This window comes from Cherax quadricarinatus, chromosome 38 (assembly GCF_038502225.1).
Source record: "Cherax quadricarinatus isolate ZL_2023a chromosome 38, ASM3850222v1, whole genome shotgun sequence".
In the NCBI taxonomy this organism is placed as follows: domain Eukaryota; kingdom Metazoa; phylum Arthropoda; class Malacostraca; order Decapoda; family Parastacidae; genus Cherax; species Cherax quadricarinatus.
In genome coordinates, this window is record NC_091329.1 from 8,607,350 (window position 1) to 8,624,825 (window position 17,476).

General features: G+C 37.9%; 1 protein-coding gene across 2 annotated transcripts in view; it reads right to left on the reverse strand.

Moving 5' to 3' along the window:
* Window positions 1-543: 543 nt before the first annotated feature.
* LOC128692998 (uncharacterized) overlaps window positions 544-17,476 on the reverse strand; it is a 48,438-nt gene continuing 31,505 nt past the window's right edge. Inside the window, exons 10-14 of one of the 2 annotated variants that reach the window (XR_008407658.2) lie at window positions 16,534-16,668; window positions 14,019-14,230; window positions 10,087-10,232; window positions 7,004-7,219; window positions 544-3,069 (exon numbers count right to left, since the gene is read on the reverse strand). Coding sequence is in view for 1 of the 2 variants with exons in the window: in XM_053782434.2 (XP_053638409.2) it covers window positions 7,143-7,219; window positions 10,087-10,232; window positions 14,019-14,230; window positions 16,534-16,668 (570 nt within the window). In the remaining variant the exon portion in view is untranslated. Of the gene's footprint in view, window positions 7,220-10,086; window positions 10,233-14,018; window positions 14,231-16,533; window positions 16,669-17,476 lie in introns of both variants that reach the window. The other variant, XM_053782434.2, reaches the window with a different exon arrangement.

The window sequence follows — 17,476 nt, forward strand, 5'->3', positions numbered from 1 at the left end:
TGACAAATCAATTTGTTCTCTAGGCTTTCTTAACTTGTTAATCTCACTCCAAAACTTTTTCTTATTTTCAACAAAATTTGTTGATAACATCTCACCCGCTCTCTCATTTGCTCTCTTTTTACATTGCTTCACCACTCTCTTAACCTCTCTCTTTTTCTCCATATACTCTTCCCTCCTTGCATCACTTCTACTTTGTAAAAACTTCTCATATGCTAACTTTTTCTCCCTTACTACTCTCTTTACATCATCATTCCACCAATCGCTCCTCTTCCCTCCTGCACCCACTTTCCTGTAACCACAAACTTCTGCTGAACACTCTAACACTACATTTTTAAACCTACCCCATACCTCTTCGACCCCATTGCCTATGCTCTCATTAGCCCATCTATCCTCCAATAGCTGTTTATATCTTACCCTAACTGCCTCCTCTTTTAGTTTATAAACCTTCACCTCTCTCTTCCCTGATGCTTCTATTCTCCTTGTATCCCATCTACCTTTTACTCTCAGTGTAGCTACAACTAGAAAGTGATCTGATATATATTCTTTCACAAGTGCACTGATATTGTTTATACCATTTCTACACTAATGCAGTAGTCTGCATAACAGTAAATCTTCTATTTATTTGTGAGAATAAAAATTCAAACTGGAAAGCAAAAGAAATGTACGAGAGGCCTGGGGACATGACTAATGAACAAAGGAAATGTTATTTTAGTGCCAGGAATGTCTGTCTTGTCTATTCTGGACCCTATTTGGAAATTGGCATCTTTTGAAATTTGTGTGAAATTGGTAAAATTGCCAATTTCTGACCCCTTTATTGGATAGTTGAAATCAGTACATAGGTGGTTTCTTGTACTCATTTGATAGAAAAAATGGAGTTCTAGCGAAATAGTTATGATTTTTTTCGACTGGAACATGGGAATTGGCTGAAAATAGGGCTCAAAGTGGGCGAAATTGCTGATGCGTAAACATCATCGAGACCGCTAACTTCACAAGAGCATAATTCCGTAAGTTTTCACTCAAATTTCATACTTTTGGTGTCATTATGATCAGGAAAAGATTCTCTAGCATTTCATAAGAAAAAATAATTTTTTTTTTTTAAATTTTAGACCCTGAGAACAAGTTTCTGGGAGGGCCTGTCGACCCTGAAAGGGTTAATGAAGTGAAGATATTTATTGTTGGTTACAATTACTGCAGTGTGATATTCGGAACTAAAACTACGTAAATAAAATTAACAACTGACCTTCACTGATGTGGAATTCAGTACCACTGCATGTATTATCATATTAAGTAGTCCTATCTGATCACAGTAATTGTTTTACTAATATTAATACATATATGGATATATTTAAAATCTTAAAATTCCATCAGTCAAGAAATGATAATGTAATACAAGCAATATCATTTACAAACCCAAAAATAACAAAAATAAAATATCCGTCATATTATTTCTCCTCAATACGAATAAGTTAAAACACAGTCTGAAAAGGGTAGCACATTCAAAATGCTACTGAAAATTGTGGTTTCTGCAAAAAATTGTCAATTCAAAATATAGTGTGCAAGTAACAAGAGATGATATAGCATAGAATGTAAGTTTTACTTGATTTTAAATATAGAACTTTTGATCATGACACACAATGGGTAGTGTTCAAATAGTTTGAATAGTCTCATAAAAAGTGCACAATGTAACAAATCACAAAAAATAAAAGGTTTGTCTTGTCATCACATATCCAACATAGTCACTAAAAATTCCAAAACACTACCATTTGCTAAACATTCAAAAATATTCAATAACTTAAAACTTTAATCAATGAAGAGCTAACATTTTTTTTTTTTTTTTTTACCTTTTAACATACCGAACCATGAAATGTATCTTCATACTTACTATTTAAACAGGAAAAAAAAAGACTATCTTGAGAGTAATGTAAAAGATTACATTATAATATTACATTATAATATTTATTGTGCTGGACATCTAAATAATGGTGATAAATAAATTTACTGAATATGAACTGCAGCTCTGTCCAACTCTTTGTATTGTCTACTGTACATGAAAATTATATTCCTGAGTTCCATACGTCATAATTCCAAAGACGATAGCTGTTTTAATTATAGGCAAGTGTAACTCACTTAATTAACTGTGTATGAATGGGCTTCCCAAGCAATATACAATCACTAACACTCAAGGCTTAATGAAGTACATTAACAGAAAGAAGATAGAGCAAGGCTAGTTTTAAAACATATGGAATGTACTACCTAAAATGTGAATTTCTCACAGTACCTAATAAATCAAACAACTGACCTGGTTGCACTGATGTAAGCTGCAATTTATTTAATGATCAGTTTTTAATAAAAATAAATCATCTATAAAAGTTTCTCACCTGGTGGTCAAGTTATGTAATATCAGCTCACAATAATTATGCAAGAGTAAAATCACAGTCTTTTGCATGAAACAGCCCAACAAAATGAAGAATAATCAAACTCTTAAGAAAAAGTACTATAACAATGCACAATACTATATGACATGTGTTATGTACCTATCACAATATATAAACAAAGCAAAGTTTGTAAATATTAGTACAAAATGTAAAATTATTTGAAGATTATGATGTTACCCAGGTGTTATGGCAGATGAATTGTCATGTTAAATGTTTAGTCCACAATTCAACCTTGTCTTAAAAATTGCAGTAATAACAGAAATATAAAGTATAAGTTCTTACTACTACTGTACTATATATGTAACTGTTTATTATCATTAATTCAGTAAAAATAGGCAATATCACTCAACAGGCTTTTCCACAGCAAACTATATTTTTTTGCAACCCGTGTTCATTAAAAAAAATGTTTTATCACCTGAGAAACAAGAATTTTTTTATTACCTCAATGGCCATCTCCTGCCAAGGCAGGGTGACCCAAAGAAGAAAACAATTTAACCATCATTCATTCAATCGCTGTCTTTCCAGAGGTGTTTTGACACCACAATTCAGATTACCCTCCGACTGCAACATCCCTACCCCCTCCTTCAGAGTGCAGGCACTGCCCTTCCCACTTCCAGGACTCAAGTTCGGCTAACTAGAATCACATTCAAAGACTTTAGTGCAAGAGTGTAGTACATAATATTAACACTACATCAATAACAGTGTTAAAAAATTAACAAAGTACAGTGGACCCCCGCATAACGATCAGCTCCCAACTCGACCAATTATGTAAGTGTATTTTTGTAAGTGCTTTTGTAGGTGTATTTTTGGGGGTCAGAAACGGACTAATCTAATTCACAATATTTCTTATGGGAACAAATTTGGTCTCTAACAGCACCCAAACAGACTTCTGGATTGAAATAATATCGTTATGTGGGGGTCCACTGTATATCACACCAATTTAAAGGGAGCTCATGTTTGTATTAATAATAACACACCAAAATGTTTGTTCAAATACTTTTTTTTTTCACTGCAATGACCACTGGGTGAGATTCAAATATTAAGTACATAATACTAACTACTGAAGAGGAAAAGTATAAATAAAAATAAAAAGTAGATTATAAAATGTCTATATTCGATCAGCATCCAATGTTCTGTCTACTGCTACCCAACAGGGTGGTTAATACTGTTCTCTACACATCATCCTTATACAACTCTTAAGATGATCTTTTTATTCTAACTCTTTTCTTGCTTACCTATTCTTTTATCAAAGTACAATGTCTTATTGTTTAACAAATTAAAATGGAAATACATAAATTTATTAAAAATTTGAGTCAAATAATCTCATTGTTAGCATTCAGGTTTAAAGAATAGGACGAAACTAAACATTTCTTACATTTCAGAACATTTGTCAAATACAAGGCTTATATAAATTATGATTATATAAAAACAATTTTTAACACACCAGCCGTCTTTGACCAAGGCAGAGTGAAACGAAGAAAAAAAATGCTTTCACCATCAATCAAACTATCAACTTCTTGTCAGAGGTACACTAATACTACAATTCAGATGCCCCTCCAAAATACAAATATCCTCACCCCTCCTTCAGAGTGCAGGTACTGTACTTCCCACCTCCAGGACTCAAGTCCAGCTAACCGGTTTCCCTGAATCCCTTCATAGATGTTACCTTGCTCACACTCCAACAGCTCGCCAAGTCGTAAAAATTACTTGCTTCCACTCAGTCCTAACTAATATGGTCTCACATGTCTACTGGATATCAAAGTCCCTTGCATACACCTCTCAACACATGTATTCAGTTACATAAGAAACAAATGCAGCCAATCAAAATTAATAACAGACAATACGAATTCTACATATCACGATTAAGAAATCCCTCCCACATATTTTTCTGTTACACCTTAAGTTTATTTTTTCCTCAACATCAACTAACAGTTTGGTTAAATAACCTATTTTGTCATTTACTACATGCATCCATATACATCACTACTTCAGCAAATTAATGTAAATATGTATTCACAAGTCATCTCCCACTTAATTTCTTTCAAAATTTCTCTCCTGTGACTTTATAACACAGAGTATCCATTGATACAGATGCAGACTTCAGAAGAATACATTACTTAATTTACTTATTATTACTGAATCAGTAACCTGGGTACAGCATACCTGTTTGGGGTATTAATATTATTCTTATCTATATTCAAGTTAATAAAGTTTTTTCCATCATAATTTTAATTCATTAATAATAAATATTTGATGCTTGTTGTAGATAGGCATTCTGATGGAAAAAAGTCGAATCTAGCAAAAGAAAACATTTTATTGTCACGTGTTTCACCTACAAGAGACTTTGTCAATTACTGGAAATATGAAAAATATCAACAGTACAATCTTGAATGAAGAGACTAATAGAGGAGGATGGGTGTCCATTAATGCCAATTGTCAAATTCAAATGATGAGTTTTTAACATGGTTGTAAGAAATAATAATTCTGGTTTTAACAGTATTCATTCATTAAACCCTAAGTCAATTTGCTCAGCAGACAACAAGAATAACGAACAATTCTGGAAATAATGGACTTTGTCTATTAAATACTAAATTAATTTATCAAGTGGATTGCAAAGATGGGTAACAATTCTTGATTTAACAGATTTTGTCAATTGTTCCCAGATGTTTTCCAGTCACAGATTTTTTTGCTAACTCCAAAATCAATTTAATCGGGGTGAGTTAAATGGAGGTTTCACTGTAAATATAGTGTTGAAAAGATAGATATATCAGGTGTGGAAAAGGTGGTGTGAGGTGAGGCACAGCGAGGTATACTGCATCTGAGATCATGTGATGTTAGGAGATGTCTGGGTTGGAGGGTCAGGTCTTTAGTAATCTGGGGTTCTTGTTTGTGAAATAGGTTTTTCCAGATGGAACATCGCTCTGTTTTGTGTTATGGTATCAGTGACACGACTGCAGATTATGAACATTGTTTTCTGTTTTTATCAGTCCCCTGGAATGACAGACATCGATACATACGTGTGTATGCATGCATGTTACAATAACACACTCATACCAGATGTCATCTCTGCAGGCATATTTATGTTCCTATATAAAAAGGTGTCCAAACATCTGGGTTTCACTTATGCAAACAAGATCACATCCCCCAGATGGGGCAGGGTGCCCTAGTAAATTCCTTAGTAGTCTTTGTGGTGAGAACTTCAGCAGTGAAATCAGCTGTTAAGAGAAGAGGATTTACTGAGGTTGCTGTGTATCCAGTGGGTAGAATTATTCAGCACTCAGTGGTGATGTTATCTCTGGGAATGGTAAAGATACTAAGAGCCTTGTTCCTGTGGGAAGATGACTTGTTTGGGAAACTTCCATGCAGAAAAGGTTCTCTCAATATAGTTTTGTCATCAAGATACTGCTACTTTATCATTATTATAATCAAGTTTAGCACTAAACCCATAAGGGTCATACAATACTACTCACTGCTAAAGAGCCTAAGAACACACAGGAAGAAACATAGGAGCACACCTCTTTTTGTTCTATGGTCATGGTAATAGCAGTAGTGAATTAAATTTTTATTGCTGGTTTAACTGTAATTATACTTGAACAATTGGCATAAGCATCTAAGTTCTCACAACAAAGACTTAAGGAATTTACTAGGAAGCCTCTTCACATCATTAACATTGTTGGAGCAAGTGTTTACAGCTTTCCAAGTTGAGAATGAAATCTTGTATGCAAGTGTGTACAAGTGAATCAGTCACAGATTTCGATACCCCTTTACAGGAATATTAATTCAATTGTTGAGTAGATGACACCTGGAATGCAAGGATGATATACTGACACACACATCAACATCTCATGAACTGGAAATGAGCTCATCAAGTTCAATCTAAATAAGGGAGGTCAGGTTTAATTCCTTGGATCAAGTGGCCCAATCAATGTCTTGAAGGGTATACCAGAAGAATGACACTGATAAATGTTGGTGTTTAGAATTTGCAGATTTTACATCGCTGATATCAAAATGCAAAACAAAGATGTTCCTTCCAGCAAAATTCACTGCACAAATAATTTTGGATCAACATAAGAATCACAGAATGCCATGACCTGAGCCCCCTTTGATATACCTTTGAACAGTTCTTTGAGTTTCACTACTCTCGGAACATCATCATCTTATCTCAGGTGCAGTATACCTCACAGTGCTTGACCTCACCCTCACCTGAACTTTCTTGAACCTGATGTCACCTCTCCTATATCTTATGTGTCTATCTTTTCAATACTAAATACATGGCGATGTTTTGTTTATTTCCTATACTTGATTAAAGTCTCTTATATGTGAAATGTCACAGTAACAAATGGTCTCCTTTCAATACACACATTGTTATCCACAACTTGTCAACTCACAGCCATAATCCTACCAGATAGGCATTTTGTAAAGGCAAAAGCTATTATCTGGTCACTTACATGTGCAAAATCTGCACCGTCAGATGAGTTTTCAAAATGTTGCAGTAAACTGCATCAAGCACCATTTATTACAACCCATGATCATTAAAAAAAATGACAAATGAAAAAAATAGACATTACCTTCATAAGATAAATAATGTGGCGAATGTGATCCATTCTTCAACTTGCTGGACAAAAATATGCAAGTGCATAATATAGCAATAATTTTCAGACTAGTGTACTGTAATATGCATTTTGATGTGGCTAAACTTTAAGTCATTCACATTCCTTGAAGTTGTGGCCCCAGAACTAGAGCTACAAGATGCTGTCCTTCCATTATGTGGTTCAGCGATTTACCTGAAAGAGAAATATGGGTTATGAATTACATAGGTGAAAGATGAGGAACATATTAACATCATTATACAGTGGACCCCCGGTTAACGATATTTTTTCACTCCAGAAGTATGTTCAGGTGCCAGTACTGACCGAATTTGTTCCCATAAGGAATATTGTGAAGTAGATTAGTCCATTTCAGACCCCCAAACATACACGTACAAACGCTCTTACATAAATACACTTACATAATTGGTCGCATTCGGAGGTGATCGTTATGCGGGGGTCCACTGTAATGTTAAAATCATTGTTACCGTATTGACCACTCGCCCAGAAAATATGGCAAAATATTTTAGGGGGGAAAAAAAAAAAGAGGAGGGTTAAAAATACACAAAATGACACCTGTACCTTCCATACATGCTAGCACTATATGCTACTATACCCCCTTACCCTACATTAAGTAACACCATACACTATAATTCCTCTACACTCAAGCAAAATAATCACAGTACTAATTTCCCATGAACTGTTTACACATATACTACACTCACCATATCAGCTCATATCTCAACTCTTGTCAGGTTCGCTCGAATATACTGTTCTTTCTTCTTCACCCTATCACTTTCCATTTTGTATACTGAACTCTTCTTATTAAGTCACACACACTTTTCCATTAAAATATTACTCTAAACACTGTAATTCCTTATTCTACCTAAATCCCTAATATCAAACTTGCTCAAGTGGTCCAATTCTATTGATCTAACTAATGATTTTTGATGCTCAGTCTTGAAATAGTGTTTCACTGAAGTACACAAAGCATGCAATATAATAATTCACTTATAAGCCCATTCTTACATAGTATGTTCTAATATATATGAATTGCAGTGGCCGCTTTTTCTTTTATTTACTAATCAATTCTATTGAAAACTTCCTATGTCTATCAGTGCTATTACCATTCATCTTAAAAAGAATAATTCTGACTAGGGCAAGTTTTTGTTCCCATATATTTTACAAAACTGGCTATCTTCATAACTCATGTATATGTGAGCATGAAGCTAGCGCAACTCGTACACCCAGTCCCAAATATTTGCTCGGACCCGTAAAAACTTTTTGCATTTATGTAACCTACAGTATTTCATAAATAGTCTTGTACCTATTTATCCAATACTACATCTATAAATGATTCTAGGTATCACCAATCACAGCCTAGTCTCAGACCAGGCCTCCTATACAGAAAAAGGAATTTTTTTTTTTCAATAAGTTGGCCATCTCCCACCGAGGCAGGGTGACCCAAAAAGAAAGAAAATCCCCAAAAAGAAAATACTTTCATCATCATTCAACACTTTTACCTCACTCATACATAATCACTGTTTTTGCAGGGGTGCCCAGAACAAAACAGTTTAGAAGCAGATATGCATAAAGATATACAACATATCCCTCCAAACTGCCAATATCCCAAACCCCTCCTTTAAAGTGCAGGCATTGTACTTCCCATTTCCAGTACTCAAGTCCAGCTATATAAAAATAACCGGTTTCCCTGAATCCCTTCACTAAATATTACCCTGCTCACACTCCAACAGCTTGTCAGGTCCCAAATACCAGTCGTCTCCATTCACCTCTATCTAACATGCTCACATGCTCGCTGGAAGTAAATATCTAAAGGAATAAGAAATAATGTACTGCATTAAGAAACAGAGGGAGGAAAAGATAAGTGAATAATGAATGTAAGGACGGTAGAAGCTCGTAAGATTTATCTGTCATTTTACCTATTTATGAGATACACACTGAATCACAATTTCAGAAGAACAGTAACCCGAAAAGTTTTGACTCGGCTATGTTGTTTGTTAATTTATGGCTACATCTGTATGATTTCCTAAAAATACAAGATCATTCAGTGCTAGTATTGTGCAGGTATATGAAAATGGGTAATACGAGAGTGCTTTTTCATTTCTCATCTAAACAAGTTACTGTACTCATATTCTCAAGGAAGAGTGATTATGACTAAAAGATCATGCATGCACTTGCAATTTATTCATTAACAAAGTGGTAAATTCCATTTTAAGATTTTTTAAATCTTATTGCATAATATATAGATGTTTACATGCTTCTCTGATACCTTTTCCTTCACCTCTTGAAAACCTTTTCCATATATATAACCTGAACTATCTGAACGTTACATGGCCTTGGTGTATTAAGTCTGAAACTGGCTCCTCTTACTTAAAAAATACTCTGATTACATTTAACAGAATTCAAGCAACTCCCCACTGGACACGAAGGTATCTTTATATTCACATTTGCTTGACAAACATGTAAATATTTACCCTTTTGTACAATTTTTGTACTTAGGGTAAATACATACTCTATATACGTATATGTCGTGCCGAATAGGCAGAACTTGCGATCTTGGCTTAAATAGCAACGCTCATCTTGCCATATAGGACAAGTGAAAATTTGTGTATGCAATAATTTCGCCAAAATCATTCTGAACCTAACGAAAAAAATATAATTGATTGTGTTTGTTTAGTACTAAATTACTGTAAACGTATTTAAAATATATTTAGTTGGGTTAGGCTAAAATAAATTGCTCTTGTTATAAAAAGATTAGGTAAGTTTTCTAAGATTCTTTTGGTGCAAAATTAAAAATTTTTACATTAACATTAATGAAAAAAATATATCTTTAAACGTATAAGAGAAAATTTCAGAAAGGACTTAATTTTAAATGAGTTCTTGCTAATTGGCCAGTTTTACATATTTGGCATGACATATATACATATACATGTATATAAATAGATAAGAAAGTATCACTCTTGAAAGATTAAAACGTGCCATTGCTACTTCATTACTAACGCTGAATTTATAGAACTCGGCCCTGCCTATCTTGTAGTGCTTACCCTTAATAAGTGGCTCATTTGTCATGACTTTGACACTCGAATAATAATCGGTTGGGCATGTCCATTGTGCACGTAACTGTCGAGCAGTCTGGCGAGCACTTAGCCACCATCTCTCATCATTCACATCGCCTTCCATGGTTTCAATACTGCCAGAGTATCAACAGAATTTCTTAATTATAATAATATACATATATACAAAATATTTATAATTCAAATAGAACAACTTGCTATATAAACAAAAATGTGGTTAGAAGCTTGCAAAGGGAGATAAATATGACATTATATATTGCTGTGACAGACATGTACAAAAATTCCCTTGCAATAATAATGATAATAATAGTAATAATAATAATAAACAAATAATCTGCACATAGGTGAATGAAACTTACGTGACATTTTGATCTGATTTGGATCATTAATTCTGTGTGACTAGTCAATGGTACAAGTCAGACCAAAACACTGCCGTAAGTTTTGTTCTTCTATGGGTAGGTTATTTGTGTATTGTTTCAATCACAGTATTGTGCCTTTTTATTCTTCTATAATAATAATAATAATTTTTTATTAATGTATTACAAATTACAGTTTAACCCTTTCACTGTTGAGACCCTTGCTCACAGTCTTGCTCTCAATGTCGAAGAATTTAAAAAAAATTTTTTATTTTGAAATGATAATCTTTTCCCGTGCTGGTGACCAGCAGGTGCCATTGGCAGCCTCTCCTGGCCTATTACCAGTTCTTTCTGACACCATATGGTGCAACATATAGCATTCACTGGAAGTGTGGCTTGTAGAATTGTGGCACATACAAATGCCATCTCGGTGCTGGGTACAGGGATGATTATGGTCATTGTGTGGGGACCTAGGTTTATTACACTCTGACTGGTAGTGTCCACACTTAGCGCAGTTAAAACACATCACCATGTGCTTGGCTGGCGGAGCCGGCGGTGATGAATGATGCTCACGTTTGCCCTTTTACCTATTGTTCATACCTGACCTATTGTTATTAGTGCTTGACCTATTATTTGTACTTGACCTACTATTTGTACTTGATCTATTATTCTTTGTGTAAGACGGAGTGCCACTGGCTGGTGACTGACGGCTGCAGCAAAAGTGACGGCTTGCTGTAATGGCGGTGCTGCTAGGGTTGGCATTGGGGGGAACTGGTACTCCTGTGTCAACAAGACGGCACTACGCTTACCCGCTCTTACTCGGCACCAGCTCAACACAGAGTCAACAAGGTCTACTCCATCTCTCCCTTGCGGGCATGGCCTCCACCCCCCCAGGCCTGAGCACCTAAACACACTGCCTGTGTACCATGAACTGCAAATAAAGTAAGAAGCTTCCAAAGAGTATCAGTGATCCCACTACCAAACACACGTAATCATTCCATTATAAATGGTGGAAGCGGTGGTCACAGCAAGTGTGTTGCCCTTGGAGAGGAAAGAAGGAAGGAATGAAGATGCTGTTTCCACTTCATCATCCCATACAAGAAGTATCCATCTCTCAACAAGTTATCCTGATGTGGTGTCTACAAGTCTCAGCATCCAGACACAGGTACGAGCAAGATCTATGCCAAAATTTGCCGAATTTCTTCGAGAAATCTAAGTGGCGTCCCCTGTGACTCATCTTCACAGCGCTCCATGCTGTTTCTCAGTCATGTATTCAGCGTCACCTGTATGTTTCTGTTGTTGTTCAGAACAGCACGGCTATTTCAGCAAGTCAGAGATGAGTTTGTGGTGATTTCTGTGTCCATGGTGGTAGAATCACACTGACTTCCACGTGTGTATGTGTGAGGAAGGTAGGTGCACAGTCGTGGCTCCACCATATGCACCTCACCCACGCTCATCTCACGCCACCACACTACAAGACTCACCGTTACTCTCACTCCCTCTCTGCTGTTTTTCTAGGAATTTGGGGTGAATTCTTTGCCAGAGCTGTGTATCTGAATGCCCGAGGTCACTTGAAGCCACATGGATTATGAAGCCACGTGTGGATACGTCCATGTGGGTTAACAAGCCAGATCCCAAGCCACATGCTGTGGTCTGCTGCCCGAATCATCCCATGACGTCTGCCTGACGTCACTCCAGGACGTCACCCCACGACATCACCTCAGGACGTCTCCCCGACATCACCCAGGATGTCTGCCAGACGTCACTCTGGACGTCTGCTCGACGTCACCCATGAAGCTGCCAGACGTCGCTCCACGACATCTGCCCAACGCCACCCTGGACATCTGCCCGACATCACCCACAATGTCTACCTGACATCACCACACTATGTCACTCCAGTGACATCACCTCACGACATCATGCCTGACATCACCACAGGATGTCAGATTGACAGTGTTATAGTTTCACAGTGAGCAATTTGTTTCAGTGTTGTCAAGAAGATTGAGAGAAGATATATGTCATATGTTAATTTCCTCGCAGTCAGTGTTCTCACATGTTCGTAAATGTTTTAGCGTCGATTTTTGCACAGAAAAGTGTCATTTGCTAGTGCAAGCCATGTTGTAACTGCATGTGCAGTAGGTGTGTGCAGTTTTCCATGTGTCCTGCGTGGTCTGAGTACAGCTGTGTGTGTGTAGACCACAGTATGGTCTGAGCCCAGACCACTGGTAGCATCCTTGTGTTACACCCTTGACCGTTATCAGATGACATTAGTCAGTCCAGGTGTCAGTTATGAGCATCTGAGCCCCCTTTGTACAGAGAGCTCTTCTGCTCACTGCTTGTAAATGCCCTACTGAGTTGTACATACGACGACTCCCCGTTGAGACTTGTTTTGCTCCACCTCCTGACCGTCAGAATGCAGTTATATGTAGAGAACAAGTCTGAGGATGCTTAGACTAACCTCCACTATGACTCCAACTCTGTTGAGAGAATGGCATTGTCAAGCCACAGTAGTTCTGTCAGCAGGCAACTGTCTGACTTGTGTCACAGCTTCAGTGAGCAGTATGCACAAAAATTATGCCACTTTGACTGCTAGCTCGCTCGCTCGCTGCAGTTACGGTGTATGCTGCTACGATTCCCATATGTTCGCCTGAGTCGTCCCTGCCATGACTCACTTCACTGGCCGGCAGTGACAGCCCCAGCGACAGTACCAGTTGAGAAATGTCCTCCTGAGTCGCTTGCCAGAAGAAGTCCTGCCCAGCTGCCGAGTACTGACGACACTTCACTGGAGGGCACCAGCAGATTGTGCCCCAGGATGAGTGAACCCTGCAGCGACTACTATGATGACTGCTGCACTGTTCCAGAAGAGACCGTACCCTGTTACGTCACAGCTCAGCCACAGCGATGTCTCCTGTTTTGCAGTATCTGTCCAGATGCAGGAAGGCATGCAGTGATGCCCACTGCCATGGACCACGATGTTTTAGCACACCCCCCCACACCTTATTTTCTTCCCTCCCTGTAGGAAGCTTTTTTCCCCGTGTCCACATGTATGTACATATACACATCTTTTTATTCTGTGATCTATGCCCTGCTCCTGAGAGAGAGAGAGAGAGAGAGTTTTTTTTTCAATCAAGCATGGTCGAGGACGACCATGGGTAGGTGGCCGAGCAAAATGTAGACAGTAAGCCTACATGGCTAGTTTCCATAGTTTCTACCAGAAGGCAAGCCTCAGCGGCCATACCCAGTTCAACCCTCACCATGCTTACCTGCCTTTACTCAGGCAGCCGACTTCACTCAGGAAACAAGGCCTACTCCATCTCTCCCTCGCGGGCCTCCCCCCCCTTCCCCAGGCCTGGGCACTTGAACACACTGTCTGTGTACCAAAAACCTAAATAAAGGAAGAAGCCTCTGAAGCCTTATCATTCATTCCCGCTACCAAACACACACGTAATAATTGCGTGAACGATGTGCATGCAAATTACCTCTGGCATTGGGTTACTTATGATCCTCTTTAACATTAGTTATGAGAGAGTGAGAGAGAATACTTGCCTGTATGGATCTTCTTCAAGTAGTGGCTCCTTATCTATAAGATAATACTGTTTGGTATCCATATTAAAGATGAATGTTGCCGTAGTTTTGTATTGACGACGGGTTAAAGAACTAATTGGGGACCGGACTGTCTTGCTCAGTCCTTTTACAACTGTTGCAGCCTGTACCAACACTGAAGCCAGGGCCACTATGTCTCCACTATTTGGGCACACCTTGGAGATATAGCAATTAAATTAATGTTTGGTGTGCACATACACGCATGTATGCATACATACATACATACCCCACCAACACAGGGTGACCCAAAGAAAACACATTTGCCAATAACTTTCCTTGTATGAATCTTAATCCTGGCTTCGTTTCTGCAGATGCCTTCCTTTCCCACTACATTGTAAAATGCACCAAACTTCAGAACACCCATGACTTAACCTGATTCCTTTTTCTTCTTCTCCCTCTTCCCCTTTCCTCTTTCCTTTTTCTCCCTGGGTTGTCTTTCTTCTGCCTTGGGTATTTGTTCCTTCACTATTCATTTATTTTCCCCCCCTCTGTGTTCTTGCTCTTACCCTCTGTGGGCACCTAGCTCCCTTGCAGTGCTCCTCTTTCTTAGTATTTGACTGGCTGCTGCTCCTCCTCCATACTACCTTCCCCACTACTACCTTCTACCTCCACTACCGTCACTACCACCTCCTGCCTATATATTCTCCCTATTCTCCTTTTCGTTAGTGTGGCTTTGTAAATGGTCCAAGTCAGACCAAAACGGTCTCGTACGTTTCCCCCTTCTATGTGCAGGTTATTTGTGTATTGAGAGCAGCTAAAGAAATGAGACACACTACCTGGCTTAATCTAAGCAAAATGTACTATAGTAAATCCTCAATAATAGACTTCAATTAAACAGATTTCAGAAATAGCAGGAAAAATCTGTTGGGTAAACTGTACATCATGGCGAGGTGATACTATATGAGTTGAGAACATTTGTGTAATTTAATTAAAGTATTCCAGGTGTCAGTAACAGTGTAAACCATCTTCATTTCACATCTTTTTTTCTTATGTTATACCAGTGTTAATTTCTAAATGTTCTCTTTCTATAGATTTTTTTTTTAGCACAATGGCCATCTACCAGGGTGACTCAAAAAAGGAGAAACATTTTCTTCTTTTTTCATTTAGTAATTTATACAGAAGAGATTACTAGCGCCTTGCTACTGACATTTTAGTCACCTCTTACAACAAGCATGGCAAATGGAAGAAGGATTATTCTCCACTTCCCTATGGAGAGCACATAAATTTTTTTTTTACAATTTATATCAGGTTAGAGTAAATTACATGAATCAACAGTACTATGTTCAGAAGTATAAACAAATTCTTTCTAGGATTAGTTTGATGAAGCACTACAGGAACACAGCCTATCAGATATACATTGTTCCTAAACACCAGAATAAAAATATGAATGATCTAAAAATCACTGGCAAAAAGAAAATATTCAAATTAGTCAAGTCTTTAATGTGAAAATCTATCAATACAAATCTGTAAGTAGGGAATATGAAATCTTAAAACTATATCATGGTGGCAAAGGGAATGTATGAAAGTATAGTAGTACCAACACTCTTATGTGAGTGTGAAGCTTGGGTTGTGAATGCAGCAGTGAGGAGGCGGTTGCAGGCAGTGGAGATGTCCTTTCTAAGGGCAATGTGTGGTGTAAATATTATGCAGAAAATTCGGAGTGTGGAAATTAGGAGAAGGTGTGGAGTTAATAAAAGTATTAGTCAGAGGGCTGAAGAGGGGCTGTTGAGGTGGTTTGGTCATTTAGAGAGAATGGATCAACGTAGAATGACATGGAGAGCATTTAAATCTGTAGGGGAAGGAAGGCGGGGTAGGGGTCGTCCTTGAAAAGGTTGGAAGGAAGGGGTAAGGGAGGTTATGTGGGCAACGGGCTTGGACTTCCAGCAGGCGTGCATGAGCGTGTTCGATAGGAGTGAATGGAGACAAATGGTATTTGGGACCTGACGATCTGTTAGAGTGTGATCAGGGTAATATTTAGTGAAGGGATTCAGGGAAACCTGTTATTTTATATAGCTGGACTTGAGTCCTGGAAATGGGAAGTACAATGCCTGCACTCTAAAGGAGAGGTTTGGGATATTGGCAGTTTGGAGGGATATGTTGTGTATCTTTATACGTATATGCTTCTAAGCTGTTGTGTTCTGAGCACCTCTGCAAAAACAGTGATTATGTGCGAGTGAGGTGAAAGAGTTGAATGATGATGAAAGTATTTTCTTGTTGGGGATTTTCTTTCTTTTTGGGTCACCCTGCCTCAGTGGGAGACGGCCGACTTGTTAAAAAAAAAAAAATCATGGTGGTAGATATAAAATGACAGGATTGCATACACAGACACTAAGACATACAAATAAATTCTTAGAAAAATACATTCATTGTGGGCCTCAAATTTTTCTCCATTTTTACTGGTTAAGGAATCCTCACAAAATAGTTTTATACAAAATTTAGCAGTTACAGTAGTACTTACATCAACAATCTCTACATTGTAGTCATTGCAAAAGAAATACTTTTTTCCAGCTTCAGTACATAATCTCTGAGCCATTTCATGACAGAACTGTTCAACATCCAAGCTAACTTGCTTTACTAATACACCTGGCGCCATCTGTCAAAACAAAAATAGTGTAAAGATCATTGGATCAGAAGCTACAAAAGTATAAAATATATTACACTTACCCTCCTAATAAATTTAATGACTATTATGAAGCAGGCAATATACTTCCAATCTCCAAGTCTTCAGTCCAGCTAACTGGTTTCTTTAAGTCCATTCATAAATCTTGCCTTGTTCAGACTCCAAGAGTATATTAAATACCAAAAGCCACTTTCCTCCACTCACTCCAACCTGATACAGACCTGCTGTTTGAGCAAACCCCTATTCCTTACAACCTCCACCACATACTCCCTCCAACCTGGCCATCTACCACCAAGTAGGGTGACCCCAAAATAAGATTCAACACATTCATCATCATTTATTCAACAGGTGTCTTGCTAGTACAAACATCACATTTCAATACTGACTCAAGCTCCAGCAGAAGATAAATATTTTCAACATATGTGTCAGTTCATGGCATAAGAGCACTTACACTTATTCAGGCTCCTCCATCATGACCCCCCTCTGGCAAAACTAATACACCGCATGACATCATTGTAATATGTATTCTTCCCCACCATTAGAATATGGAGTGACCTGTGTGGATGGGGAGAAGGGATAGGGGAGAAGATAGGGTAAAAGAGAGAGGAGAAGATAGATAAGGGAGGAATAGGGAAGAAAGGAGAGGGAGAAGGAATAGAGGAGAAGGGATGGAAAAAGAAGGTGGGAGAGAAGAAATGGGGGATGGGAAAACGTGGGATGGGGAGAACAGAAAGGAAAGAGGAAGGGAAAGATACGGAGGAGAATTGCAATACAATTTTTA